Genomic DNA, 13,538 nt, shown 5'->3' with positions numbered 1-13,538 from the left:
GCTGAATGGTGTTATCACAATAAGAGGAAGGACTTACAGAAGAAAAATTGACTCAACACCCACTTTAGACAGAAGAAAAAGGCATGAGCTGCAGGGATCAGAAAAAGACTATCATTCAGAAAATGTCATGCAGGTGAGTGAAAAGAGTCTGGTGTCTTCAAAGGACTGACCTACATCAAACAACCCTTAAAACAAAACACACCAAAAAGCCACATGGAAAAAGACAAAGCAATGCTTTTGGTATTCTTGTTTTGTCCAGATCTGCATATTTTTGACAGTACAAGAAATAAAGAATAACTACCTTGAAACATTTGCCACTGTGTACCGTGATTCAATTACTGAGGTCAACTGTAACTAGAACTGCCCTCAAAAATGCTGAAGGAGGATACAGTGAGCAACTAGAAGCTAAGGGAAAATAAGACAAATTTCACAGTCAACTCATATGAGCTATGAAGAATCAGGTCTTTAAACAGAAAGAAAATAAAAGAACTATATGCTAACAATGCTCCTGGAAAGCCAGAGCAATGTCTGGACTCCATTTAATCTCAGGAAGCTGAGAAGTCCTTAGGACAAAACCAACCAAACAAAACATATTATCTATCTATATTATGTAGAGATAGATGTATACGTATCTTTTTTATATAGGCTCATACAGGGTTTTAAGGATATATATTAAAGAATACATAAGGACATAGATATATACATACATATAAATCTTTTTCATACTGGATCACATAGGGTTTTATACAGATTTACATACATATGCGCATAAACACTGGAACTACAGCACCACACTGTGAAAGTTTTTAAACTGAAAAGGAAGAAGGCGACAATTTTATAGCCCAGACAATGACAAGGAGAACTAATCAGGATTATTTATCCATAACCTTAATGTCAGTATTCAGAAGCGGTTATTCCACTCTAGCTTTTCCAAATTTGTCTTCTATGCATTCATTCCTGCTTCCAGTAGAGCATAGTACATGTATTTCCCAAGGCAGTTCAAAACGCACAAGGTGATACTTACAGACTCTATTTTGTCAGGATCAGATAGCAGTGCTGCTCCCATACCTCCCTGGGAAAATACACAGAAACATTACACACTAGGCAAGCACATTTTTCAACTCCATTATTTTGTCTATGTCATGGTTTAACCTGGGAGGCAGTTAAAACACCACACAGCCCTCGATCAGTCCTGCCCCCCCCCCCCCAGTGATATGGGGGAGGGGGAAGTAAAATACATGGGTTGAGATAAAGACAGTTTAATAGGACAGAAAAGGAAGGGAAAATAAAATAATAACAGAATTAGAATACACAAAACAAGTGATGCTTGGTCACCACCTGCCGACTGATGCCCAGCCAGTTTCCAAACAGCAGCCCCTGACCAGCTTTCCCCCCAGCTTTACATACTGAGCATGATATCCTATGGTATGGAATATCCCTTGGGTCAGCTGGGCTCAGCTGACCCAGCTGTGTCCCCTCCCAACTTCTTGTGCCCCCCAGCCTACTCACTAAGGGGGTGAGTCAGAAAAGGCCTTGACTCAGTGTAAGCACTGCTCAGTGATAACAAAAACATCTCTGAATTATGAACACTGTTTTCCACACAAATTCAAAACACAGCCCCATACTCGCTGCTATCCAGAAAATTAACTCTATCCTAGCCAAAACCAGCACAGCCTAATAGCAGACCACAGCAAAAGGACGATGTTATGTTAATGAAAAAAGAGAAAACAGCAACATCTAAAATGCAGGAGCACTACTGAACACTTTGGTGAAACATTTCCTAGAACCATATCAGAATAATTAAGCAGTAATTCAGGGCACCAACTTGCTCCCATCACTTTACGGAGCAGACAGGATTTCAAAAAGCCATTTTTAGCAACTGTAATTATCTGGTTTCTATTCATTAAGTGATAGCTGAACAGGTTCATTGTTTTAACATTACACACCCCATTTGAGAGGTCTTGATGTCAATAGTTTCTGTCTACACAGTATATTTAGAAAAACAGGCCAAGACAAATTAAATGGCCGTATTGAACACAAATTACAAAAAACAAAAAAAAAATGTTAATTCAGCATTTCAGCTGTTCTTTCTGCCCTATTTCATCTGCATACATAGATCTAGAGGCCAACAGGCAGACATAAGAAATAAGTTCAAAATTCTATGAACTTTTTTGATCCAAAACTACTGCTGCAGAATAACCATTCGCCAGCACTGAAATTTTTGATCTTTCATCCTTATACAGGGTGGATTTTTTGGTGTTTTGTTCTTAATTATTATTCTGTGAAAAGATAGAATAGTCTTCCATGTAATTAGTTATAATACAGAAGAAAGTAATTAAGGCTAAAGAAAACACTACTGGAAATATCACCAGACCATTATGAATTTAATGACATGTACTCAGCATCACTACAGTTCCTTGGTAATACCACTTTATCTCAAGCCACCTGGCAGAAAAACAGAGGAAGTTCAGAAACAACAGAATCTAAGTATATAAATAAAAAGACTCTGGAACAGCGGAAATTGAAAATTGAGTTTAAAAGAATGTGAAATATTATTTGCACCATACCTCACTTACCTTGTCATTTTCATAACTTATCATTGAAACAAAAAAGTTAATGGGATTAAAACAGAAAAGACCTTAGAAATGTATGTGAGTAAAAGTAATGACAAGTTAGATGGGTTTTGGTCATGTAATTAAACATACCATATGTTTAGTATTAGAAGAATTTAAGTAATTATTCTTCAGAGTGCAAGCCAACCTACAAAACTAAGAAGTAGTGAAACAGAAAATCCCCCTACAAATTGATGCATCCTATGCCTTTCTTGCACCATCACCTGGTACTTTCAACAATGACCATTGTCAGATCCAGGCTGAAAAACTATGAACCGCTACAGTGAAGATACTAGATACCTGAAAGGTATGCAAGGTTCTTACACACCTCACATGCTCCAAAGGAAAACCAATCTTTGTGATGGGAAAACATCAGCCTCTTTTGATATACACTATGTACAATCACTAGGACCCTTTGGCTCTTCTGTTCCAAAACTCCATGACATTATTTGTCCTTGTATTTCTTTAAGGCAACGTGATCTGAAACAAACCCTTTTCAAGTAGTTTTAACAAAAGATATGTCATTAATGGAAAATATATCCATTTAGACAGAGCATCCTTTTCTCTTGGCTGAAAAACTGCGAAAGGAGGATGATATACTTATGTGGAGTAAAGTCTGTACAGCATCACCGCACTGTGCAAGGTAGAGGCATATTTGGCAGTGTCAGCTTTGGCCTTTACTATTCCATTTTAACAATATCACTTTAATGCATTTCAATCAGCCATGTTTTTATGCTCCAGGTACAATAAACTACCACAGAATTCTATTTTTTTCTACTGTGAAAGGGGACAGGGGGGAAAAAAGTAGCTTTACTTGGTCCACAGGCAACCTGGTTTCACGAAGGAAAATACGTAAGCTCTATAAAATCTTAGGCTGATAATAGGAATTAGGGCAGATTTCCAGTTACCATTTACATTCATGCTCTTGCTTTAGTAAAAGTCCAGTAAAGAGCTTCCAGATGTAAAGATAGGTAACACAGAATTAGAAAGTAAAAGTACTGCCTGTGTGGATATATTGCTTTTTTTTCAACTGAAGGATGAAGCATTACAGCTTCACATGACAGAGAACTTACTCCAAATGCTAAAAATGCCAATACTACAAAGATCAGAGGATAGAAAGTTTAAATGCAACAGCCAGACGACTTCTCCGGAATGAATTTTAAAGTCTTCTAAGTTAAAGTTCTTTTTCTTTGACAGTAAGTGCTAAATTTGTCTTATCTATTCTGCATGAACATGACATCAAAATGGAGCTCCATGGCCTAATTCATTGATCTTTTGTCTGTACACCAACTGGCTTAACAGTGCTAACAATCAGTTTGACTACTTTGTTTTAGCCACAAATGACACAGGACTAGTTTAGAATTGCATGTGCTTAACTAAAATATCACCAAGTTTTAACTGATCCAAATAAAACTGACCAATAATTGAACTCAGCATTGCTAAGTTGCGAATGTTTACTTGCTTGGATGACAAACTGTGAGTCTTGTTTTTCTTAAGGCCAAGAAGAACATATTTCATTCATCCAACAAATTAATGAACTCAGGAAAACACTAAAAAAAACAACCCAACCACAAACAAACCATTTTATTTTATCCTGCCTTACAGGATTTACTTTTAAATGTAACATACAACACAGATTTCTAATAGACCATGTTATTTTACTGTATTAGGGCCATGACACCTTCAAGACTCTTTTGTTTATTGCAAGAAAATAAACTCACGTTTATCTGCATGAAAATTTTACTGCTTTTGTTCAACCCAGAAAACAAGAACATGCATTCCGCACCTCTAAGAAACAAAAATCTTAAATAGGAGTAATCAAAATCCACTTGCCTTAGTAGAATATTCTTTTGGGCATCCCATGTTGATATCAATACCAGCTACATCAGTCTCTCTAAAAGACAATAAACAATTAAAATATTTCTCAGCATATTAGAACAAGAATCAGGAAATGGACATCTTTCCAGGGAACTTGTTTCATCATCATTAAGGCTTAAATGAGAATTTAAGATGAAGTTTTTATTGGAACTTCTGAATTTCTAACTTATTTCTTACATAATCTACATATTTATTTTAATAGCAGACTGAAGATGAGTCTGTCCACAGGCTTCAATGACCAGTGTCTTGCAGAAGCTGCAAATACTCATCTTAAATACGTTTATATAGGATTAAGTATATATAAATATATCTATCACTAAATTCACCGTCACTAAAGAAGTTTCAATAGGACTTGCTATCTACTTAAAATGGAGGCTTAAAAACGCCTTCTAAAAAGGTTTGAGAGAGACTTTCCTGTTTTGCACACTTTACTGGGGGCTTCAAACCACAAACAATAGGAGACATTTTCAGACATACTGGTCTTACTTGCAGCTGTGCAATACCCAGGGAAATTTCATACTGGAGAGATGCAGGACACAATTACTGCACTAGCAAAAAGCTATCAATCCCAGTATAGAACTTATGTAGCTGCTGCTTCAAAGAATTATTTTAAATAGAAATTGCAGTTAAACCATTATACCACTGGTCTTTTGATATGCTACTTTACTGTGCAGCTCCTACAGAACTTTTCTTAGTCCTATCAAGACCTACCTTGATCCTCTCAATCATAAGAAAATGTCTTCTACAATAATTCCTCTGTACAAAGAACCTCTAAACAAACCCATGGTGGGAAGAGGGTGAGATGAGAACTTACACAAGCTTAGCTACAGCCAGTGCTCTTTCAGCATCTGCTGAACCCTGTTGGTAAAACAAGAGGATTTATAATTATAAAATATAACCAAATTAATAAAAAAAATGTGCTTATTTGCACATGTGTATAACTACATTTGCTCTAAGCATTTAGTGTAAAGTGACAGAGACCCATTCACAGCACAACAGACAGCCAAAACATTTATCCAAAGCATGTACTAAAGCCAGCCACTGAATGACAGAAGGTGATGCAAAAAGGGATCCAGAGAAGTCTGTCCACCCTCTTAACCTACAGCAGTATCCAATGTTCTTAGCCCATCACTATTAGATATTAATTTATTATGGTCTTAAGAAGCTCCACTAATAAAAATTCTACAGCCTCTACAAGCGACCTATTCCGGACGATCATTACCTTTGAAAAAGGTCTTTTTCAATATCTAACACAGTTCACACTTCTCCCTCCCTCCCTCCAGCCCCCATCATCTCTTGTCCTACACAGTGGTCTTGAAGAGCAAATTGCTGTCTTTTTATCTCCAGCAGCCTTTAACCCATTTGTGCAATGTTAATGCACACATTAATCCTCTCTTATCTACACTAAACAATGCCATTTATTTCAGTCTTTCCAGAGAGACTGTTCACTGGACAATGCAAGACTTAAGCATGTGATCAAATAACAGCATAATTTATTTTTGGTACCTATATGTTCAGAAATATATCAAAGACAACTATTACAGAAACAAGCTACTGTTAGAGAGCAAGGAATTCATCTTAATTACCTCTTCTGAAAAGAGCTGTACAGAGAGCTTATAATGTATCATCTTGACCACATGTGTACCAACAGCTTAGGAATTCTGCAACATATTTGGCATGAAACTTTACCTCCACCTGAAGCATCAAGAAATTGATAGTCTGCAATAGGGAGAGTGGCTTCAGACTTAGATTAATGTTACTAGTGCTACCTTGTGTAACTATGTTGCTATTAGAAGAGTACCTGAGGTGGGTTTCTTACCATTTGAAAGACAACATGGTGCCTCTCCCTTTCACAAGTTCTGAAAACAACTCTTTCATTAGGTGCGACGAAGTCTACCGTTTCGAGTACTTCTACATGAAACGAGAAACAGATAAAACAGAAAAAATTATATACAAATGTAATCACAAAGTAATATGACTATGTAACTTGTATCCAAATGAAATGCTATCACAGAAGTCTTCTGTGAACAGCAGAACTAATGGCACCCTACCTCCTACACGTCCTTGAAGTACGTTTCTTGTGTGCTGCTCTTTCCCTCCCATAGTACTCCCTAACATCCCCCCAGCCTGTCTCTTGGACAAGCATCAGCACCAGAACAAGTGTAATGATGAATCAGGCAGAATGAACATAATGGTGCTATTCTGGGGAAGGGGTAGGAGGGGAAAGCAGATTTGTAGTGGACTTCTGTTTCCCAACAGAAACACTATGAACAACTGCTTCTCATGCCACTCAGCTGGGGAGGTCTCAAAGACATCTTTTTAAGAACTTGTCTGTGAAAATCACATTAGGCCAAATCCAGGCCATGCATATCAAGTTAATAAAAGAACGATAAACAGCGAGATCTTGTATGTCTTGCTTCTTTACTGCAGTAGACTAAAAGGCACGTAAGTTACAATGTTACAGACAGCTAACACCTACAAAGACTCATGATTGAAAACTCTCTACTGCAGTTCAAATTAATTTGGTTCCTGGACACTATCAAACTTTTCTTGAAAAATTAAAATGCTTTGTAACCAATATTAGTAGCTTTTCTCAGAAAATTGTGTTTTCCATTAGCACATATACATGAAAAATCTCTGAAAAAAACCCTCAAACAACAAAAACCCCAAACCAAGTTTTCTGTTTATTTTTTAGTATAATAGCATACCAAGGCAGTAGAGAGGCTGAAGTCAGTACGTAGATACATAATTGAGGGCTACCTCTTAAATAAATTTTATTATTTGTCTTGTTAACCCACATTAAACTGTTTCAGATTTTAAACAATGCACTGGAACTCTAATGTCCTGTTTATTCAAACTACTAGTTTCTTTCACCTGCTACCAGGAAGCACCATGTAAAACATGAGTAATGGCTTTCCACACTGATCCCATTTTTCTTCCTAAAAAGAGGAAGACATCATTCCAGGAGCTAAAATTACGCAGTCTTTCACTTTAGAGGGCCTGCACACCCAGTGACCTGATTGCTGTCAGAGTTTACCAAAAACCTCATTGAATCCTTGTAATAAGTTAAGTCAATGGTGGAGAAAAACCTTATTTTAGGGCCCTAAAAAGAATAGCAAACTGTCAATTACTATTAAATTAGCCCTATCCTCCAAAAACATTTATAGTTTTCCCAAGGGATATTAACTGGACTATTGAAATTCCTTTAAAAGGGAAACTGAAAGTTTGAAACTGTATAGCGGCAGACAGGTGTAAGGTAGTGGTTCAAAAGCTTATTTTAAGTCCCTAGACACAATTTAGAGAGATGAGATGTACTGATACCTCATTGCAATCACTATAAAATTACTTCAGAAAAATAATTACTTTTTCTCTTAACTGGAAAGAAGAATGTTTACAGATATTAACAAAAGAAATGCCATACTTGCCATTTATAACCCTTTTACACTGCAGCATCTTTATGTCAATCAGCTCCTGAGAAGAAAGAATAAAATATCTCAGTGAGTTGAAGTGTTTAAACCACCCAGCTCTAAACAGTTGCCCATTTTATTAAATAACTCTCACAGGACACCAAATACAGAAAAAAAAATGCAAACAAAACCAAGAAAACTATGTAACACACTCAACTGAAGTTTCAAAATAGTACATATGAACATGACATGTTTGCATGGTTCTAGAAGAACCATTTTGTTCAAATACCTATCTAGCAAGCTAGAAACAAACCACTTGGAATGGAAGGGGATGATAACACCACTATAACCACAGAATCAATGTACATTTATACTGGTTAAGCACATAGGTGAACAGAACAGCATTATTATGCTTTAAAATTTTTTAACCTTACTCTTGAGTTTCAACAGTTCTCCACATTTGTTAAAAGACAAAATAAAGCTTTGCGTTAACCTTTACTGGAGAACCTACCATTCAGTCACCATTTGCTCTAGAACTAGTGACTTTTCTTTAGAAGAAACCAGGACTTCTACCTACATATATAAGCTTAACTACAGATGTATGCATTCATTTTATTAAGGAATTTGAGTCCTTTTTTCATATGTATCTCATAAACTTGATTATAGGTGAGCTTTAAGACAAACTGACTGCCTTTAATTAATAACTTATATGCTGAAATATGCAGCTGCTAATCCAACTGTTACATAAACCGGGAAAAAAGCCCACTACACTGTAGTGTTGTACTAGGTTTTTGTGGCAAGGTAGTAGTAGCAAGGGGGCTAAGGGGTGGCTTCTGTGAGAAGCTGCTAGAAGCTTCCCCTATGTCTAGCAGAGCCAACGCTTGCCAGCTCCAAGACAGACCCGCTGCTGGCCAAGGCAGCCCATCAGCGACAGCGGTAGTGCCTCTGGGATAACGTATTTAAGGGGGAAAAGTTACTGCGCAACAGCAATTGCAGCTGAAGAGAGAATATGTGAAAGAAACAACTCTGCAGACACCAAGGTCAGTGCCAACGGGCACCTGGTGTCCAGCCAGGGTCAGCCCACCACAAATGTTAGGTACTTGAAGTTGTTTAGTCTACTAGAGAATCTTTCTTTTAGCAAATAAGACAAGGTTTAAGACCTGCTGATGTACACGTATGGGATAAATGAGCAATAAATTAGACTAATTGCAATTTGTTTGCATTATACCATAGGTCTTAAGAGCAGTGCTTTTAATTTAAGCTTTTAACTAATGCTTCTCATCAGGTTCATGTTAAGTTCTGAAACACCTCTGAGTTCCAAAATTGAGGGGGTTGGGGGGAAAGGATTAGAAAACAAAAGGATAAATTGGAAAAACAAGTTTTAATGTACAGAAATAAAATTACAAAATGCAGTTATCCATGCTGTTCTGTTGCCAAACAACTGCAGTGTAATTGCCTAAAAGTATTTTATACTGTCTTGTCAGTTCTTAAGAAAACACACAAAGCATAGTTTTTCTGACAAAATTTATTAAGACAGATAACTAACTGCAAACACTACCCCATGTCAATGGCATCTTAACTCTCCTGTGTCTCAACAGCAATATGGAAAAAAGAAGAGACAATTTTTTTTTTTTTTGAGCTGACATTAGGAAAACTACAACTGGGTTTTGGCTACAGGAATAACTTACATCCTACAAGTTTTGTTACATACTGCAACTTGTTAAGGAAGTTTGAGGGTCTCCTCTTTTGAGGCATTGTTCTCTGGAATTGTGGCAAAAAGTGTGTGAAGGAGAAACTGCTTTAGCTATACAGTTTACAGCACTGTATTAAATAGCTTCTTATACCCTATGACTTCACCAGTAAGCAAAGCAATACTTTTATGTTTGTGTTCTGTTGTGGTTTGGGTTGTTTTTTCTAAAAAAGGACAACACAACAATTTCTACATTACTATCTTCTGCTCACTTCCTATACAATGGCCCTGTCAAATCTGATTAGTGAAATCCAGTAGCTGCTCAGTAACAAGGTTTTTTGTTGCTACTAAGAAGTGTAAGACACTGGAAAAGTACAAATGGTGTCTGAAGCCTGACTCACTTTTAGTGTTTAAGATGTCTAGATTCTGAAATTATGCTTTTGGTTTCTCTATACATGATCTACAGTTAGCCTCCCAGAGAATGAAAAAATGTATAGTCTCACTTAATCCCATGTACAGCAGTGAGGTCATAATTCATCAACTGGGAAACTGTTAATTATTATTTCTCAAAGAAGAAAAACACCTTATTACTCCCAATTTTATGACATCCAGCAGTAACTATTCTACTGAATTTTGAGATTTCTTCTGAATCACCCAGCAATAACTATTTTTCACATGGAGCTGATCCAACTAATTAAGTATCATTTGTAATTCTAGAAACTAGAGACAAGTGGTAAAACAAACAGCATTATTATCTGTGTGAGAACAAATCTTTCCTTCCCCTCCAAAAAGGGCAATGAATTAACTACAAGAGAGCTGCTGTGAGTTCCTGGAGAACATCATAAACAACAGATTCTGACAGTTTGTTTTTCAGTCTGTTCTACTGGCACAGATCAAACACTTGCCAGGAAAGCCAGTATTTAAGCCACGTTTATGTAATGTTTAACTCTACTGTTGCGGGTTTTGTTTGGTGGTTTGTGCTTTTTTTTAAAAAAAAAAATCTCAGCTGAGTCATTTAACTTGTACCCATGCCTACATTTGAGAAGAGCTAATAATAGCACTGAAGGGGAAAATGGGAATACTGATGCACTGCAACAATGACAGTGAAGACAAAGTACCTAGTCCTACCAATAATATCTGTGGCAAATGTCTCAACTTCACCCAGCTTTACAAAAAGTTGTTAAGCAAGGACAGCAGCACTGTGAGGGGTACATATGGATGCTCTGGCTTAGCACAGCAGAACTAACCAGGCGAGACGGCTGATCAGTCTAAGACTTCCCTCAAAATTGTGAGACTACTCAAAAACAGAAAAAAACCCAAACCACAATCACCCATTCCCCCCCCCCCCAAAAAAAAAAAAAACCACAGTAGAATGTGAGGAAATCATTATGGTGAATGGAAATCATTGAACAGTCTTAAAATGAGTTTGCCATAACTTTTTGCTGTTTTGTCCAAATTAATTGAAATTATTGAAAAGTCTTCAAATAAGGGTTTGTCATAACTGGAAGACTGCTCAAAGGGAATGCCTTAAGCCACGGCGATTCTTCTTTCCCCATTTTTCTGATGAAAACTATGTGTAAGAAGAAAAAATCCTACAATAAACAAAGTCTATTTGTACTTTTCTTAACAATGTTATCAGGTAAGACTGCCTCATCTGCTCATCCTTCGTACCTCACAGTACACGATATCGGCACCGTAGTCCAGAGCAAGAAGACGCATGGGTAACGTTCCCACCCGCACCATTGGAGCCAGGATCTTCTTTCCCGTAAAGCACAGAGGTGCGTTCACCGTCATTCCCGTCGCGGTACTACCTGAAAGAGAGAAATCAGGGGGAACAGCCACGGAATAGAACTTCCCGCCGCCGAACGCCCCGGGCTTCCCTTTGGCGGGAAGCGGGCAGGGGCAGCGCGCGGTCCTGTCCCACCTGACAGGCTCCCCGAGCGGCCCGGCGGCCCCGCGGCTGCTCACCCGGACCCTGCGGGAGCCCGGCGGCGCTCTGACGCGCCGGGGCGAACCGTGGGGGAGCTCCCGCCGCCCCGGCTCCTGCCACCGAGCGAGGGGCGCCGGGGCCGCCTCCGCCAGAGCCCCTCAGGGCCACGGCGGCTCCCGCGGGGCTCAGCCCCCAGCCGGCAGCTGAAAAGGCGAAGGGCGCGTCGCTCCCTGAGGTACCAGCCGAGCGTGTCCCCCCCCCCCCCTTCGCGGCACTCACCCTCCCAGCGTGGCGCAGCCGCGGCTCCGGGGGGCGGGGGAAACCGGAGGGAAGCGTCTCCTCACGGCGTCATCGGGCAGCGCCGCCGCCGCCACCACGTGAGGGGCCGCCATGGCGCTGAGCCGCGGCGGGGCGGCGGCCACCCGGGTGGCAGCGGCGGGCGGGCAGCCCCCCGGCAGCGTGGTGCGCGTCCCCTGGGCCCTGCGGCTGCGCCTGCAGCGGGGCGAGCAGCGGCGGCGGCGCGGGAAGGGGGAGGCGGTGCCGGCGCGGCCCGGGAAGCTGCTGCTGCGGAGCCGGCGGCCGGAGCTGAGCCAGCCCCGCTGGCAGACGGTGGGGCGCTGGGAGCGGCCGCCGCTGGTGTCGGCGGGCTGGAAGCACAGGAAGGCTTACGGGGACTACTTCCAGCTGGAGCCCTCGCAGGAGGCGGCTCCCGCCCTGCAGGCGCCGCCGGCTGACGCGGAGCGGGAGGGCCCGTCCTTCGCCGAGATGGGGCTGGCGCCGGCGCTGCTGGCCGGCCTGGAGGGCCTCTCCGTGTGCCGCCCCACGGCCGTGCAGCGCCTCGCCATCCCCGCGCTGCGCCGCGGCCGCAGCGCCCTCTGCGCCGCCGAGACCGGCAGCGGCAAGACGCTGGCCTACCTGCTGCCCCTGCTGAACAGGCTGCTCTGCCACCCCGAGGGGCCGACGGAGGCGCCGGCGGAGGGGCTGGCGTCGCCCCGCGGGCTGGTGGTGCTGCCGTCGCGGGAGCTGGCGGCGCAGGTGGGCGCGGTGACGGCGGCGCTGTGCCGGCCGGCGGAGCTGCAGGTGCGCGGGCTGACGGGCGGCGGCGCGGCGGGCGGGCTGCGGAGGCAGCTGCGGGCGCCGCCGCCGGGGGTGGCCGTGCTGCTGGGCACCCCTGGGGCGCTGTGGCGGGCGCTGCGGATGCGCTTCCTGGCCCTGGGGCGGCTGCGCTGGATGGTGCTGGACGAGGTGGACGCCCTGATGATGGACGACACCTTCGTGGAGCCGCTGGAGGAGATCCTGGCACATGCGCCTCTGGCTGCCGGCGCTCCCGGGCTGGCCGGCCCCGGGGAGGTGAGGACGCAGGTGGTGGTGGTTGGAGCCACCTTCCCCACGGGGCTGAGCCAGACTCTGGGGAAGTTCACCGATGTGGGCCAGTTTGTCACCCTCGCCACCCAGAGCCTGCACCGCCTGCCATCCCACGTCCTGCAGAAGTTTGTCCGCCTCAAAGGCCAGGACAAGTTGCCTGAACTGCTGCAGCTACTCAAAGACCACCCAGCATCTGGTGGGGCTGTTCTTATCTTCTGCAACAGTGCCAGCACCGTCAACTGGCTGGGCTATGTCCTGGATGACCACAAAATCAAGCACCTGAGGTTGCAGGGACAGATGTTAGCAGCTGCTAGAGCTGGCATTTTCGCCTCCTTCCAGAAGGGCGATGTGTCTGTCCTTGTATGCACTGACCTTGCCTCGCGGGGGCTGGACACCAGCAGTGTGCAGCTAGTGGTCAACTATGACTTCCCAAACACCCTGCAGGATTACTTGCACCGCGTGGGACGAGTTGGACGGGTGGGAAGCAAGGCTCCAGGAACCGTGGTTAGTTTTGTCACCCATCGGTGGGATGTGGACCTGGTGCGGAAAATAGAGACTGCAGCCCGGAAAAGGAGAGGTCTCCCAGGCATGGACTCCTCTGTTAATAAGCCTCCAGGTTAAAGGAGCTTGATGCAGTTTCCCAAGTGGTGATATAA

At 42.6% G+C, this 13,538-nt stretch overlaps 2 protein-coding genes across 5 annotated transcripts in view; one reads left to right on the top strand and one right to left on the bottom strand.

Moving 5' to 3' along the window:
• DUS2 (dihydrouridine synthase 2) overlaps window positions 1-11,925 on the bottom strand; it is a 26,483-nt gene extending 14,558 nt beyond the window's left edge. Inside the window, exons 1-7 of one of the 4 annotated variants that reach the window (XM_080364771.1) lie at window positions 11,797-11,925; window positions 11,259-11,398; window positions 7,916-7,961; window positions 6,310-6,401; window positions 5,305-5,348; window positions 4,442-4,506; window positions 1,025-1,068 (exon numbers count right to left, since the gene is read on the bottom strand). In XM_080364771.1, coding sequence (XP_080220897.1) covers window positions 1,025-1,068; window positions 4,442-4,506; window positions 5,305-5,348; window positions 6,310-6,401; window positions 7,916-7,961; window positions 11,259-11,381 — 414 coding nt within the window. In that variant the 5' untranslated portion in view covers window positions 11,382-11,398; window positions 11,797-11,925. The other 3 variants (XM_080364770.1, XM_080364772.1, XM_080364773.1) reach the window with 3 other exon arrangements.
• Window positions 11,827-13,538, top strand: DDX28 (DEAD-box helicase 28). Its single transcript, XM_080364764.1, has one exon. It carries the CDS (start codon window positions 11,908-11,910, stop codon window positions 13,501-13,503), a length of 1,596 nt encoding a protein of 531 aa, XP_080220890.1. The 5' UTR covers window positions 11,827-11,907; the 3' UTR covers window positions 13,504-13,538.

The sequence above is a fragment of the Falco punctatus genome, assembly GCF_963210335.1.
Source record: "Falco punctatus genome assembly, chromosome: 14".
In the NCBI taxonomy this organism is placed as follows: domain Eukaryota; kingdom Metazoa; phylum Chordata; class Aves; order Falconiformes; family Falconidae; genus Falco; species Falco punctatus.
This window is presented reverse-complemented; position numbering and strand designations above follow the sequence as displayed.

Coding starts and splice junctions, on each gene's coding strand:
- DDX28 (XM_080364764.1), top strand. CDS start 11,908: ATGGCGCTGAGCCGCGGCGGGGCGGCGGCCACCCGGGTGGCAGCGGCG.